The following is a 14,676-nucleotide window of genomic DNA, read 5'->3' on the forward strand; positions in this document are numbered from 1 at the left end:
AGAGTATCACCCGCTCTAATGAAAAAAAATTTAACTTTTACTTTTAATGGTCAGGAACCATGACAAAAATTTAAAACACAAATGAAAGCTTGTAACTTTCTCGACCCCCATCAAAATACCTTGGGTCAAATCGGCAAAAAATCTGACATAGCATCTTTAAGTTCAAACCACAATGCCTTGTTTCCATGCCTATTCAGAATTCAGTATAATTCAGGGAATGTCATCTACAGCTCATCTTAACATGGTGTCTGTGTACTCCCTGCTACTCTGCCTTATGTTTGCTGTGTCTTGAAGCTTTGATATCCATGTTTAATTACATACAAGCAGGGGTGTCCTGATCAGGAGAATAATCCAAAGTGGAAATCATTCAAGGTTGTTGGTACAGATGTGATCATTAGTCTCAGTGGGTGTGTTTCTCACTGAATAATAATGCTGACATTTTAAAGGGAAAGTACGGGTACGTGCAAGAGTTTCAGGAAATAACTTTCTAATTCTGTTCTTTTTCTAGTTTAGTTTAGTGATACGATCATATTTGTACCAGGCTCAAATTTCACAACCAAATTCTTGTCGTTGATTTCAGTAAAGCAGTAACATTTCTTACACAGTACTCTTTGTCTAAATTTGCGTGTAGCGTGTACCTTACATGTACTTATCTAACAAACAAAAATTAGGAAAAAGGAAATATTTTACTGGAATTTAAAACTTTACATGACCATAAGCAACTTCCTCCCATTATAAGTCTTTCAAAACACTTTTTATCTCTCTTATTCTGAGAGACAAACATATACTGTACATTGGAATTTGCATTGATATCCCTTAATAATATGCAATGGCAGTGTAAGTTACCATGTCGTTGATTATTCAAAATCCGGAGCATGACATGCTTTGAGTTACACTATTTAACGCAGTTTTAAAGAAAAACACATTTTTCCCATTTAAGCAGTACAAAGTACACGTTGTCTGTTTCAAATTTGTTTCAAGAGTACGGTCGGTGGTTGACTTGCCCTTTACCTGATTGTGTATCCCAATTTTTTTACGTCTTGCATTGTACAATGTACAGGTTACATTGCTTGATCTATTATTGTAACACATAATAGATTAGGATTGGTCCTAAAAACTTTTAAAATAAACATTTATGTTCTTTTCCTTTTTTTTATAGAAATGGTAAATGTCTACCATGGAAGCGAGGAATGCTGACCAGTGAGTCGGTTGACATATGAACAAACGAAAGAGCAACTAGTTCATCGGATACTTTATTGGCAAGAAAAACAATCTTGACTTCCAGCAACATTCAATGAAAGCACAGGAGAAGTGAAAAAAACTTGCTGACGAAATCAACAATGTGATTATGTGTGTGATAATTGTTGCCGTTTATCTGGACATGGGGAAACCAGATCAACTGTGTCCAGGTTAATCAGTTTCCAATCTCTCCTCAGCAGAGAGAGAGAGTAAAGGGAGGGAGAGAACATTTTGCACAGGAAACTGGAGGGTCTTGAATAGGAAGGAAGGAAACTGGTATTGTTGGCAAGGACACCACACTGCCTTGTCCTGCCCTTGCGCTGTGCGTTTTAGCCAATACAATGCTGGTGTGACATGCGCAATGGCTGCACAAGGAAGAAGTGTCTACCCATCATACATGCACACTAATGTGCCACAGTCGACGACACAGTCCCATCTGATCAAGAGCGTACGACAGGGTGCGACCCAAATGGCGGAGTACTACCACAATAATATGGTTCCCAATGGGAGGGCCTCTCCATCGGGGGATGGCGGTGACACTTACTATCCGCCCAGACCTGACGGCAGGCGGATACCAAGTATGGATGATCCAATGAAAGCAAATGAAGAAGTAGATAGACTAACTCAAAGCGGCACAAATAGTGGTGGGACTTTACCATCAGGACATTTTATAGCTACTCCTGTGAGAGTAGAGGACAAGTATGAAAGAAACTATGAGGATCCTAGATTAGTGGGGGATCGATTGGAGCAAGGTGGTGAAGTCAGACCAGCCCTCCCGCAAGAATCACGGGCGAGCACGGCAACTAGGGTGCAACTGATGCGGAACCAAGATCAGATAAACACTCCGTCAGGGAACAGCCGCTTTTGGAGGGATGGTGTGCCGGACGATAAACGGACTCGGATAACTGGTAGCCCTCATCGACGGCACAACACCAGCCCAGATAATAAGTACTTTGTATCATCTCAGGGAACCAATGATGCTTCCAGACAGGCAGCCTTGACCACGGATAATGTAAGAAACCTCATACGGAACGAACGTACACAGCTTCGACGTAGCAATAGTAACTCCACCCTTAACGAAATCAATGACAGAATGGACTACCATCACACCGCCCTGTTACCCCGACGAGAATACGGTAGTACCTCATCTATTGACGTACAGAGTGTAGGTGGGGAGAGCTTCTTCCAAATGCTGCAAGACTATCGGGCAGACACAGATCAAAGAAGCCCTGCGCCACCTCAGTTTAATAAACTTCTCCAGGGAAAAGTAAACAGAGGTGCCCATTTCGAAGACAGTGAAAGAAGTATGCCTTCTGTTTCCAAACAGACAACTGTTGAAAAGTCTGGTAGTAGAGAACTCCTGTACTCTAAAGATAGTACTGACAATGCTGACTTTGGGGAAGCCCTAAGGTTTCTCGCAGGCAGAGCAAGCGTAACAAGAAGAACCGAACTAAGTCTGTGTCAGCAGCAGACCAATCCTTCTTCAAGAAGAAACTGCGGAGCAGCGTGAAGGGCAGCGACCGTGGGGAGGCCATGGAGAAGAATTCTCGGGCAGCAGCGGAGGAGGAAGACATCAGTCTTGAGGATAGGATCGAGGAGAGGACGAGGCAACTTGCCTTCCAGCATTACGACGTCCAGAGTACATACTTTGACATTCAGGATGTCATCAAGAATAAAAAACTAACCGGCCGGAAAAGAAATACAACAACGGGTGCATCGGCTGCCTCTCGACACAGTGCCAGTAACACTCCAGAGGTTAGTCAAAATTTAAGTTTTTCACCACTGTACTCTGATCGAGGACGAGGTTTTCCCTGATCGTGCTACAATATAACTAAAAGGTTTTGATGTGCATTTCAGAGTTACGTATCGTCAATAATATACAAGAATGCGGTCAACCCTTTGGTCAACGCAGCCTTAGAAATATTGTGTTCACTGGGATAACTTTATTTCAAAGGGTGGTAACTTTCTTTGAGATATTGCCAAAAATCATGAGCGGTTATGTCCGTGCAGGAAAAACAATTTGTAATTGGAATATACAACCTAAGAAAAAAACTCATGATGCAGAAATATTTCTCAGATTGAGATGTTTTTGAATCACGCTCTCTAAAACCACATTCCTTTGAAGAGAATCATTTCTCAAAATGTTGTATATTATCAACAGCTGCAGTTCTTCTTACCAAGTAAGTTTTTATGGTCATTCATTTTTGGAGTAATTACAAAAGGTATACCACTACCCTCCCTTTAGTTTAAAGGCAGTGGACACTATTGGTAATTACTCAAAATAATTATTATCATAAAACCTTACTTGTTTAAGAGTAATGGGGAGAGGTTGATAGTATTAAAACTTGTGAGAAAAGGCTCCCTCTGAAGTAATGTATTTTTCGAGAAAGAAGTTATTTTTCACCAAATTTGATTTTGAGACCTCAGATTTAGAATTTGAGGTCTCGAAATCAAGCATCTGAAAGCACACAACTTTGTGTGACAAGGGTGTTTTTTTCTTTCATTATCATCTTGCAACTTCAATGACCGTTTGAGCTCAAACTTTCACAGGTTTGTTATTTTATGCATATATGTTGAGATACACCAACTGTGAAGACGAGCCTTTGACAATTACCAATAGTGTCCACTGTCTTTAAAAAGGATTCCAATTTCTGTTTATGAAGTCATTGGTAATCTTTCAGAATATTCAGAAAACGAGTTTCATCTGGGAAGGGAAAAGATGATATACAGTACATTACAAATTGGTGTGAACTTACAACTTGCCAATTAAGGGTTTTACAGGAAGAAAAATGTCACAATGTACTAAACAAACACTGTCATCAAATCGTCAGCTTTGTGACCTTACGACCTCAAAGGTCACTTGAAGAATGTAGAGCATGGATCATTGACATGGAATGTTGTAATTCGAGCCATCTTGTACATGATCCATCCAAAACAGTCATTTGTACTTGTCATACTTTTTGTAGGCACCGACGTGTCTGAAGCCACTTTCTCACCAAAAAATTGGGAGAGATTAACAACATGACCGAGTTATTGTACTTATATAACAAATATCTGGAAACAAAAGAAACAATTTAAATACTTTCAAACAAATAAAATTGCCACAAAAATCATGTATTTTACAAGATTTTTTGGTCAAACTAAAACTGTATCAACTTGATAATGAAAAATGCCTTTCAGGAAATTTTAAAATACACTAAGTCAGGAAAATGTACCAAAAAAGGATGTGTGTATTAAATATTTCAAAATTCAGGAACAAGAAGTTAAGAAATCATGGATTTTATGAGGTTCACCCAGTGCCAAGAGAGGGTGTGTCTAGTTTGCACTCCAGTGCAATGTGTAAATTCAATGATGGGTCAATCTGTTAGAATTCACACAGTGTGAAGAGGGCAGGGGTGGGGCTATAGACCTATCTTTTGCAACGTCACAGCCCGAGTTTTTGCTAACCCAGATTGGACAACTATAGAACGCCATAAGTGCAAATCAAGAATAGATTGCTATTTTTTGTAACAATGTAACAAAATTTGTTGATTTTGTTTAAAACAAAGCAACTTATCATGAGAGGTATTTTATTTAATTGAAAATTTGCAGAAAATGTTGAATTTTGTTGAAACATCTGTTTTAACGATCGAGTGTTTTACTAACATTCGGCCGACCATGCCAACCACAGCGGTTTGTTTATCAACAAAAGAAAGGTCGATAGACCTTTATCACGCTGTCACCATCTTGGTCATGTTCCTTGTTTTCAATAACAGTAATGAATGCAAACATTCAGCGCTCATGACACCAGACTGTTATTTCGTCCAGCCTCAGTTTGGTTACAACGAGTTGGAATGGAGTAAAATCAAGATGACCACACAGTGATAAAGGTCTAAATGTAGTCCAAGTTTACACATGTATTCATTTGAAAACCACAGTTACTGTATTGAGTCTCAATCAGATTGGTGCAAAATTATTGAAAAGCAAAAACAATTTTTTTTATAAAGGTTTTTAACATAATTTTGTTGTTTTTTGCAATCCTGCAGTCCGTGATGTGTTTCTGTGCTATGAATGTAGCTTAGTAAATTTTGATTTCAATGAACTTTTCCCCCAAAAATGAGAATATAATGTACTTTCCCTTTAGTTTTAAAGCCATTGGATACTTTCGGTAAACAGTATTGTCCAAAGGCCCACACTTCGTGTGTCACAACCTACATATAAAATAACAAACCTGTGAAAATTTAGGCTCAACCGGTCATCAGAGTCGGGAGAAAATAACAGGAAAACCCATCCTTGTTTCCGCACGTTTCGCCATGTCATGACATGTGTTTAAAATAAATCCGTAATTCTCGATATCGAGAATTGATATTGTTTTAATGTTTTCTTAAAAAGTAAAGCATTTCATGGAATAATATTTCAAGAGAAGTCTTTCACCATTACCTTCTGTAAACCCTGTAAGTTATTTGTAAATCTCTGAAATTTTAATTTTTTTTTTCTGTACCGAAAGTGGCCAATGGCTATAAAACATTGTTTTGTAAGCTTGGAAAACTGTCAAAAATTTGGTCCAAACTGGCATTTAAAAAAGACCAATATTGTACATGACGCTTGTTTGTTATGTTATTGTGGTACAAATTGAGGAATTACCTTAAAAAAAAAAAAAAGTGAAAGCAGAAGAGAAATCACCATTAGAGGAAACAACCAGTAAATAATAAGGAGAGGTCTCTGTACAGGAAACCAGAGTTATGGTATGACATTGACCTGTACTACATGTAGATTACATCTTAACTGATTGTCAATTACAAAGGACTCAACAAGACTGTTTGTTTCAGAGATATTCTTATCCAAGTTTAGTTGATGTTCTGTACATCACTTTAACACTTGGATGAAAAAGTGTATTCTGAGTCCTCAATATTTATTAAAGTCAACAACAAATTTACTATTGACCACGTATCACACGCGGCGACCAATGCCAGGCTCGCCATGTTGGTGGGCAGTTAGGTTTACGTGTATTACTGCCGCGTCGCCTAAAATGCTCACTTTACTGCATAACGCGCAGCATAGATAAAAACGTATAAAAACGCACAGTGAAATTGCCCACCAGTATGGCGCATTCAAGATTTTTCTGCTGATGACGTCAGGTGAAATGGGTCAATATGTTTATGGCGTGTCATGGAGCAGTCAAGCACAGCGGCCTCATGCATGCCTTGGTGTTTCTGATCAGTATACATGTGCATGTGTATGTGTGGGTTCGAGTCCTGGTCTGTACACTTTTAAAGCTAGGCACTCTGAGGTACCATTATAGCCTCATCCTTCAGATGGGACGTAAAACCGTAGGTCCTGTGTGTTGTGTAATGCATGTAAAATAACTTGGGTTCACTTGTCACCATACAGTATATGGTTTTGCCCTAGTGTATCAGACAGTACCTTGTAAACCTTTAAAGGTGGTACATGTATGTAAGTGGGTCTCATAATTCAAATTAACTATAAAACCTGTCTTATAAAAACGGTTTCTCTTTGTTAAAGTGACTTGAGTACCTTATTGGTGGATACTTGCACTATTTAAAAGTCCAATATTCTTTTATTATATTTCAGGGAAGCTTAGAGGATCTCCTGAAGGTAGAGCACCTCAACGATGAAGGAGACGGGAGGGGCAACTTGCTCATCGCGAGCTGTCCCTTCTTCCGGAATGAGATCGGTGACGAGGTCGAGCCCAGGGTTTCCTTTTCGCGTATCGGCATGCTGAACGCCCGGGCTATGCATCGGGAGAAACACCGGGCGATCTTAGAGGCAGAAGCCGACAGGCGGATAGCAGAGAAGAATGGGAACACATGGAAGGGACCTGTTATTGAATTCGTGGATCACGGGGCCATGTATTATAGGAAGAAATTCCATGGATTTGGTAAGATTTGTTCAAATTTAAAATTTATCTTTGCCATCTTAAAACCTGAATTTCTGAAATATTTAAATGATAAAAAGCTGGGCCCAATTTCATAGAGCTGCTTATGCTCAAAAACTAGCTAAGCACAACCAAGTTTTGCTTACCGGAATAAGGTTTCCAGCATAAATACCATGGCACGAGTACAATTTGTGAATGGTATCCTGCTCATTTCTGCTTACCAGACAATTGATAAGCAATGTTTTCTGCTTGAGCAGCTCTATGAAATCGGGTCCAGGTCTGCCTCCTTAAAAGGGACCTCTGTTAGGCAGGCCATAGAGCAAGTGGGTAGGCAAAGCGAAACAATACTTACTGTGTAAGAATCAAGGTACAATGAGCTTGGATTCTGAAGCACTACAAGGTCGTGCTCTGATTGGGTTTGCAGGTTTCGGTTTAACAAAAAGCATGGTGTTATATTTAATGCTTATGAATGAAAAGCAGACCAGGGCCCAATTTCATAAAGCCTGTAGGCATAGAAACTTGCTAAGCACAGACAAAATATTGCTTAACAGAAACTGATTACCAGCCAAAACGTCATAAAATTTACATTGTTGAAGTTCATGTTCCACTCAGTTTATGCTTAACACAGAGAAATTTGCTAAGCAGTGTTTTTTGCTTATTATATTGGGCCCTAAAGTTTGGCAAGAATCGCAGAAATAGTTTTCAACGGTTGAAAATTCCCAAGCTTTTTTTCCTCGTTTACAGAGCATCAAAACTTCTTTGGAGTGGATGAAACTTACGGACCAGTGGCAGTCAGTGTCCGCAGGGAGAAGCTGGACGATATTGATGGGCTGACAGACACCAAAGATAAAGACTCATTGGCCAAGTACCAGTACAGAATCATCTTTAGAATGAGTGAGGTGAGGCTAAGGGATTATTTAAATGTATGCCGTCGTTTTTGGCTGTGGCTTTGGTTGTTTCGGCCATTTTGAAGATGTGAGTTTTTAGAATGGAGCTTTAAGGTGGCAGTCAAGGGCATAGTCAAAGCCACAGTCAGTTTATTAGTATTTAGGTGTTATTTTGAAGGTACTTTGATGTAGGATGCTGATTTATTAAAAAATATATCATTGCAAGAAACGCCATGTAAGGAGCTTTTTAAGTTGGACATTATAGTTCTGCGTATAGGACAGTAATGTGCATTATATATTCTGGGGAGAACGAGACAAATTTAAAAACAAATCTTTTTGCAATAGAAAATCACAATCTATTCTAGTAAATTCTGCAAAATTTCTGCACCAGGAAAGTGACCCACATTGTAGGATCAGTCATTGTACAACCAACTTTTTATGTACATCAGGGTTTTATCTCTATCTTCTTACTGACCGAAGAGCAAAATGACTTTTGTTACAGAGGTTATGTGTAGCAAAGCTTTGATCTCTCTCAAAGCCTACCATACCAGAACCTTAAGAACCAATTGTCAAAACTAATGAATATTTAGACGCTAGACAGTAACCACTGTATCACTCAGGCACAGGATATTACACTATTAAGGAGTAATAAAATAACTGCTAGCATTGCAAAGCAGCTAGAATCACAAAGGGGAGGCGCTGTTATAAGAGCCGTTATTATTATAATAATGGATCCTCTCTACTACCCCAGAGATTAGCCGTTGCTTGGATTATTCCATTTCCTGGCCTTAATCCTCTTAGGTTTACAGAGTGTCAACCAAAATCTGATTTGAGTGATAACTCATATTGCAGCTGTAAAATTTAAGCTGTTTTTTTTTTACTCTTCTTCTTTCTCGTCGAGTATTGTTAACCTATCTTTGTGCTGGACAAAATAAGCAGTTCTCGAGGAGCTGCAACAAAGAGTTTTCTTTGGACTAGTGTTACACATAACTGTATAGATGTTCAGACGGGGTCATTATACTGTGGTGTAGCGCAACTTCTGGTAGCGTGGTACATTTTTGGTACCGGGTACTTGTATAAATGAAGGCACATGTACAAAATTCAAATTGGATTTAGGGAGCGTGCATGTATGGTAATATTGTTTCAAAACATGGAGTTTTGCTATGGTGATCAATTCTGAGACTTAGTTTGTTGAAAATATTGAACAAAATTAGGGTGTATATTTGGTTTGCGGTAACACCATGTGTGTATCTACTTGCCAGGTAGAGTTGTTCTTAGGGAACTGTCTTGCTTTATTCTACTGCCGCGGAGTAGATAAACGGAGGTTCGGGAGACTTCTCAGTTCTGAAAAGAACTGTCCTGCTTTTTTTTAAACTATTATTAGGGTGCTTGTGTTTTTGAAAACCATCTGCAATTTGGACCATTTCACTTGATGATCATGATTATATTCTGCTATAGGGCCCCTATATTGTACTTGAATGCCTCCAATGTCTGTGTATTCTATTAGATTGTATTTGGATAACCAAGAGGAAACACAGGATAGCCAAAGAATTTACGTGGGCCGTATTTACTCTCTCAGTTTACCACTGTTGACTGTTTTTATTTGCTGGGTTCACTTTCCGGTTGTAATGAATCAGATCCTGAGTTGGATTCCAGATTTTCTTTTTTTGGTCAACACCCCCAAAATTCGTAATTCTACAGCTCGGTTGATCTGTTGTTATTATCTTGGGGGTAGATGTACATGTAACCACAAAGTTGACAAAGTAATGTTGTCTGCTTGGTAGCGTGCATGACTCTCGCCTGAGGGCATTGTGTTAAAACAAAAAGGAAGTTATTAATTCCTGGGCTCCGCATGGCTCATAACAAGCCTGTGGGGAGAAGTATGAAACATTCCCGCCGACGACGACCCAGCAAGATGCAAATTTTAAAATGTACAGAGTATTTGCACGCTTACCATGCGGGCAATTCCATACATACCGAGCTGACTGTCTGACTGTTCAGTAATGCATTTGCAAACAATAAGAGCAAATATCATAAGTGTTTGCGTTATGCACAGAGAAGACAGCTGGAATGTGCAGAGTGTAATATTGGATTTCCGTTTGCAACAGACTTTGGGAAAAATTGTGAAATGTGGTGAATATGTGGACATTTCAAACTAAAGTATTTCATGTGTTTTTTGTAGTGCACACAAAGTATACTGATAAGGTCAAGCTTGATCACGCATTCTTAATCGGGCATGGTTATATTTTTTGTCATTAAAAGGTAAAGGGCAAGTTTGGATTTGAAAGTTTAAATGTAATTGAAGGTTTTCAGAAACAGACTTTGAGGCTTGGGGCGACTGGCCACAGAGGCAACTGTGACATCTGTGGCATTCCATGCCTGTTATGGATCCCCTTACAAGTCTTTAAGGAACACGTTGCCTTGGATGGGACGAGTTGGTCCATAAATATGCATATGGGTAGAAAGATGTTTTAAAAGTAGAATACAATGATCCACACAAATTTGCCTCGAAATTGCACGTTCTACCTTTTACTTTGCTAACTAACACGGTCGGCTATTTATGGGAGTCAAAAATTTGACTTCCATAAATGGCCGACCGTCTTAGTCGACGAGGTGAAAGGAAAACCAAGCAATTTCGAGTGCAATTTCATGTTTGTGTGGATCATTGTATTCTACTTTTAAAACATCTTTCTACCCATATGCATTTTATAACAAATGGTTACAAAACGCTTTTCAAAGACCAACTCGACTGATCCAAGGCAATGTGATACACAGAGGGTTCATGTAGTTCATGTGCGACATTGCAAAACCTGAGTCCCTTGCGTTGAGTTGTAGTGAAAATTGGAGTTTGCTGCTTTGAGCTTCCTTCAGATAAAACAATTCATAGACTTTGAAATCTAGTAACTCTGGAACCTAGTCCTACATGACCTAATCCTACCTACGTGTTTCCACAAGGATAGACTGTTCTAGGAGGCAATCGAGACCACCTTTTGACACTCAGATTGTTTTTATTTAAAGGAACACGTTGCCTTGGATCGGTCGAGTTGGTCTTTGAAAAGCGTTTGTAACCGTTTTTTATAAAATGTATATGGGTAGAAAGATGTTGTAAAAGTAGAATACAATGATCCACACAAACATGCCTCAAAATTGCACGGTTTTCCTTTTACCTCGTCGACTAACACGTCGGCCATTTATGGGGGTCAAAATGTTGACTCCCATAAATGGCCGACCATGTTAGTTCGCACAGTAGAAGGAAAACCACGCAATTTCGAGGCAAACTTGTGTGGATCATTGTATTCTACTTTTAAAACATCTTTCCAACCATATGCATTTTATAAAAAAAACGGTTACAAACGCTTTTGTTTTGACCAACTCGTCCGATCCAAGGCAACGTGTTCCTTTAAGCCCCATGCATAATTCATGCAATCAATGAAAGTGTTTGTACACCTGCTGGATCAGAATTCTCAGTTTGCACTAAAAAGAAGAAAAAACAAAGAAGAAGAAAAAAAAATCTCTTCAGTGCCAATGTGCAAAAGAATGTTTCATCTTTTTGGTATATTTATAGCCATTATTAGTTCTTTTGTATGAAGGAAATACTCATTGCACTTTCCACACAGGAAAGTTAAGTGAGAAAACATGATTGTAATGACATACGGGCATTCCTTAACCTTTGACACCATTTCCTGTCTGCCTTCCTGTTCTAGATTACCTAGCTTCTTGTACTTTCGGCATTGAGCAATAACTGTACAGTATACAATTAGAACCTTGCGTTACAGCTAATTGTTTTACCCTACACTTTTAGAAAGTGTTGAAGTTGATGAAGGGAACAGTGAACTGAACTCAACAACAATAGTCAACAGGGGTTCTAAGGTCAAATTCAGTTTTGTGATCCACTCATTGTCCAATAAATTGAGTCCTTATGACATGGGGAAAACAATTGAAAGTCTGTATTATCACACTGAAAAGGTGTTTGTTTTTTTTTAATCCTAAAATATTTGTTGATGTCACTTATAAATATATGAGTTTTCAGTTCATCCCTGAATGTTGATGGACTTGTCAAAACAGCATTGAACTTGACCTTTTAGATGTACAGACCCATTTTTTGTTTGCTGTCTGATGGTGATGAGGTCATGTGTCAGATTTCACTTCGAAAGAGAATCAAATATTGATATTTTACACCATTTTGACAGGGGTCGAAATTAAGTGTATTTTCATGGTAGTCAGCAGGGCTAGTAACCAATAATTTTTAGTAGCCCTGATGAGATTTTGGTAGCCCGAAAGACACATTATGTCTCGCGTCACGGCTCAAACTTTACAATACACCATAGCACAGTTCTTTGTTGTTTGTATTGATGATTTTTGCATTGTTTTTCCACTAGCCCGTCGGGCTATCAAACTGGAAAAATCAGTAGCCCGGCTGTAAATCTGGTAGTCCCGGGCTAGCGGGCTAGTGGCAATTTCGACCCCTGATTTTGATGTGATGTCAGAGACTTGTAACACTGACCCCACTTTCGTGAGGACCCTACCTGTTGGAAATTGAGTGCATCACAAACCAGAATTTGACCACGGAGCCCCTCTTTATAGCAACAATTTTTTTACATGTACCACCATGTTTTTAACATATGGTCCACTAGTTTTGCTCGTTCTGTAAACAAGAAAATCATACTTTCAATCGATGTGGAATATATAGCCGACGTACGGTTTGTGACTGAAAATTATTATCCATATTGTTCAGTGAAGGTACCTTCACTATGAAGGTTTAGTAACGAACATCATGCCATGTGTGAAAAATCTTCCCTGGTTGCAAGCAAATGCAGTATGCACATGCATAATTGGTCATCCAACCATTATAGTGACCCTAATGATTTGATTACCCTTCTCATCTAATTTACTCCCCCCCTCTCCCTATCCAGCTGGTCACACTACGAGGTGTCATAGCCGAAGATGCCATCCCGTCTACTGCTAAGCACAACTCCCCCAAGGGACTTCCGTTACGAGACGTCTTGGACTACGTGGTCCCCGATCTTCCCCTGGCCTGTCTGAGGTTGGCGCTGAGCACCGCTAAAGTTACTGAGCAGCTACTCAAGCTTGATGAACAAGGGGTACGCTAGATTTCATTCTGATTATCAAGTTTGTGCGTTGGGTGTTTGTGCAAGAGGAGGCAAGGAATGATTTGTCTTAATTTATGTCTTGGGATGGTACATTGTAGTCATCCCTTCCTTGTTCCCACTCTTCTTATCCCCAGGGAAACCTTGACAAGTTTAAGGGGTTGGAGCAGGGCAAGGATGTGGGAGATGGGGCAATTGTTGTTGGTAAAATGTCAAATCTGTGGCATTGGGGTGAAATACCACAGCCTCATTCCTCCTCCTGTTCTTACTCTCCATTCATATCAAAATTATTTGTTACTTTAATACGATAAAACACATTTGTCCCCAGATGGCTTAAAGTAAAGAGATCCTTTTGTAAGCCACATCTGGAATGTAAACAAAAGTATCATGAGTATTAACTTTGTCTGCGGCTTAATAATTTAATCATAATAAAACATTGAATCCAAGCTTGAGATCCAGCACTAAATACCCCCAAAGAACCTTTCCACACCGTGTTCAGTCTTTACAGTATAAATAAGTTTCAATATTGGCATCTTTAGGCCCTATAGACAAATTTCATTTTGGCCCACAGGCGCATCAAATGTTTAAATAAATTATTAATGCAAACCTGTGGTTCAGTAACCTTTTGCTAAATAAGTTTTGTGAAATGTGCGCATGTTTCATGCCGTTCTCCCCTGAAATGCATGACTGTGTTTTCCAAATTGGCCGAAATGATGGCCGATTTATGTCACAGGGTAACCTATGAATTTCCAGGCCCTACATTCTGCCGTGCGTAAATAAATTGGTGTCAATAAATCTTTAATTTGCTTACAGGTGAGCAATAAGTACAAAGTAGGCATCATGTTGTGTAAAACCGCTCAGAATACAGAGGAGGATATGTACAATAACGGTAAGCCACTTTGATATCTCTCATGAAAGATTTCATGAAGATTTTTTTAATTTATTTAACATGTATTTGAGTTTCAAATGCTAAGCAAAGTGTGATGTCACTATACAACCCACTCTGGCGATATTGAAAACTCTTCTTAAAGCCATTATACAAGGTCATGGTGAAAGACTTCTCTTGAAATATTTTTTTCCATGAAATGCTTTACTTTTTGAGAAAACATTAAAACAATTAGCAATTCTCGATAACGAGAATAACGGATTTATTTTAAACACATGTCATGGCACGGCAATACGTGGGGAAACAAGGTTGGGTTTTTTGGCGTTATTTTCTCCCGACTCCGATGACCGATTGAGCCTAAATTTTCACAGGTTTGCTATTTTATATCTAAGTTGTGATACACGAAGTGTGGGCCTTGTGACAATACTGTTTACCGAAAGTGTCCAATGGCTTTAAGAAGAATTTCAACCCTTTTTGAAATCTAGTCCTGGGCCCAAATTCATAGAGCTGCTGTAGTCAACTTTCTTTGTGAAATAGAAACAAAACTGTTTTGCAGTTGTATTGAGTTACAGAGGAGGGAAATAATTGTTCAGTGAAAATGAATATAAGTTGTCCAAGAGTAGACCCATAGCAAACAACTGATAGCTTTCAGATGGTGTTTACAGTGTGTGTGTACTTATT

At 39.0% G+C, this 14,676-nt stretch overlaps 1 protein-coding gene across 1 annotated transcript in view; it reads left to right on the forward strand.

Moving 5' to 3' along the window:
* Positions 1–14,676, forward strand: part of LOC139947941 (uncharacterized) — a 69,909-nt gene that overhangs the window by 18,477 nt on the left and 36,756 nt on the right. Inside the window, 6 exon segments of the mRNA XM_071945821.1 lie at positions 1,160–2,633; positions 2,636–2,994; positions 6,811–7,117; positions 7,859–8,013; positions 12,915–13,103; positions 13,923–13,998. Coding sequence (XP_071801922.1) covers positions 1,601–2,633; positions 2,636–2,994; positions 6,811–7,117; positions 7,859–8,013; positions 12,915–13,103; positions 13,923–13,998 — 2,119 coding nt within the window. The 5' untranslated portion in view covers positions 1,160–1,600.

Source organism: Asterias amurensis, chromosome 1 (assembly GCF_032118995.1).
Source record: "Asterias amurensis chromosome 1, ASM3211899v1".
Classification (NCBI taxonomy): Eukaryota; Metazoa; Echinodermata; class Asteroidea; order Forcipulatida; family Asteriidae; genus Asterias; species Asterias amurensis.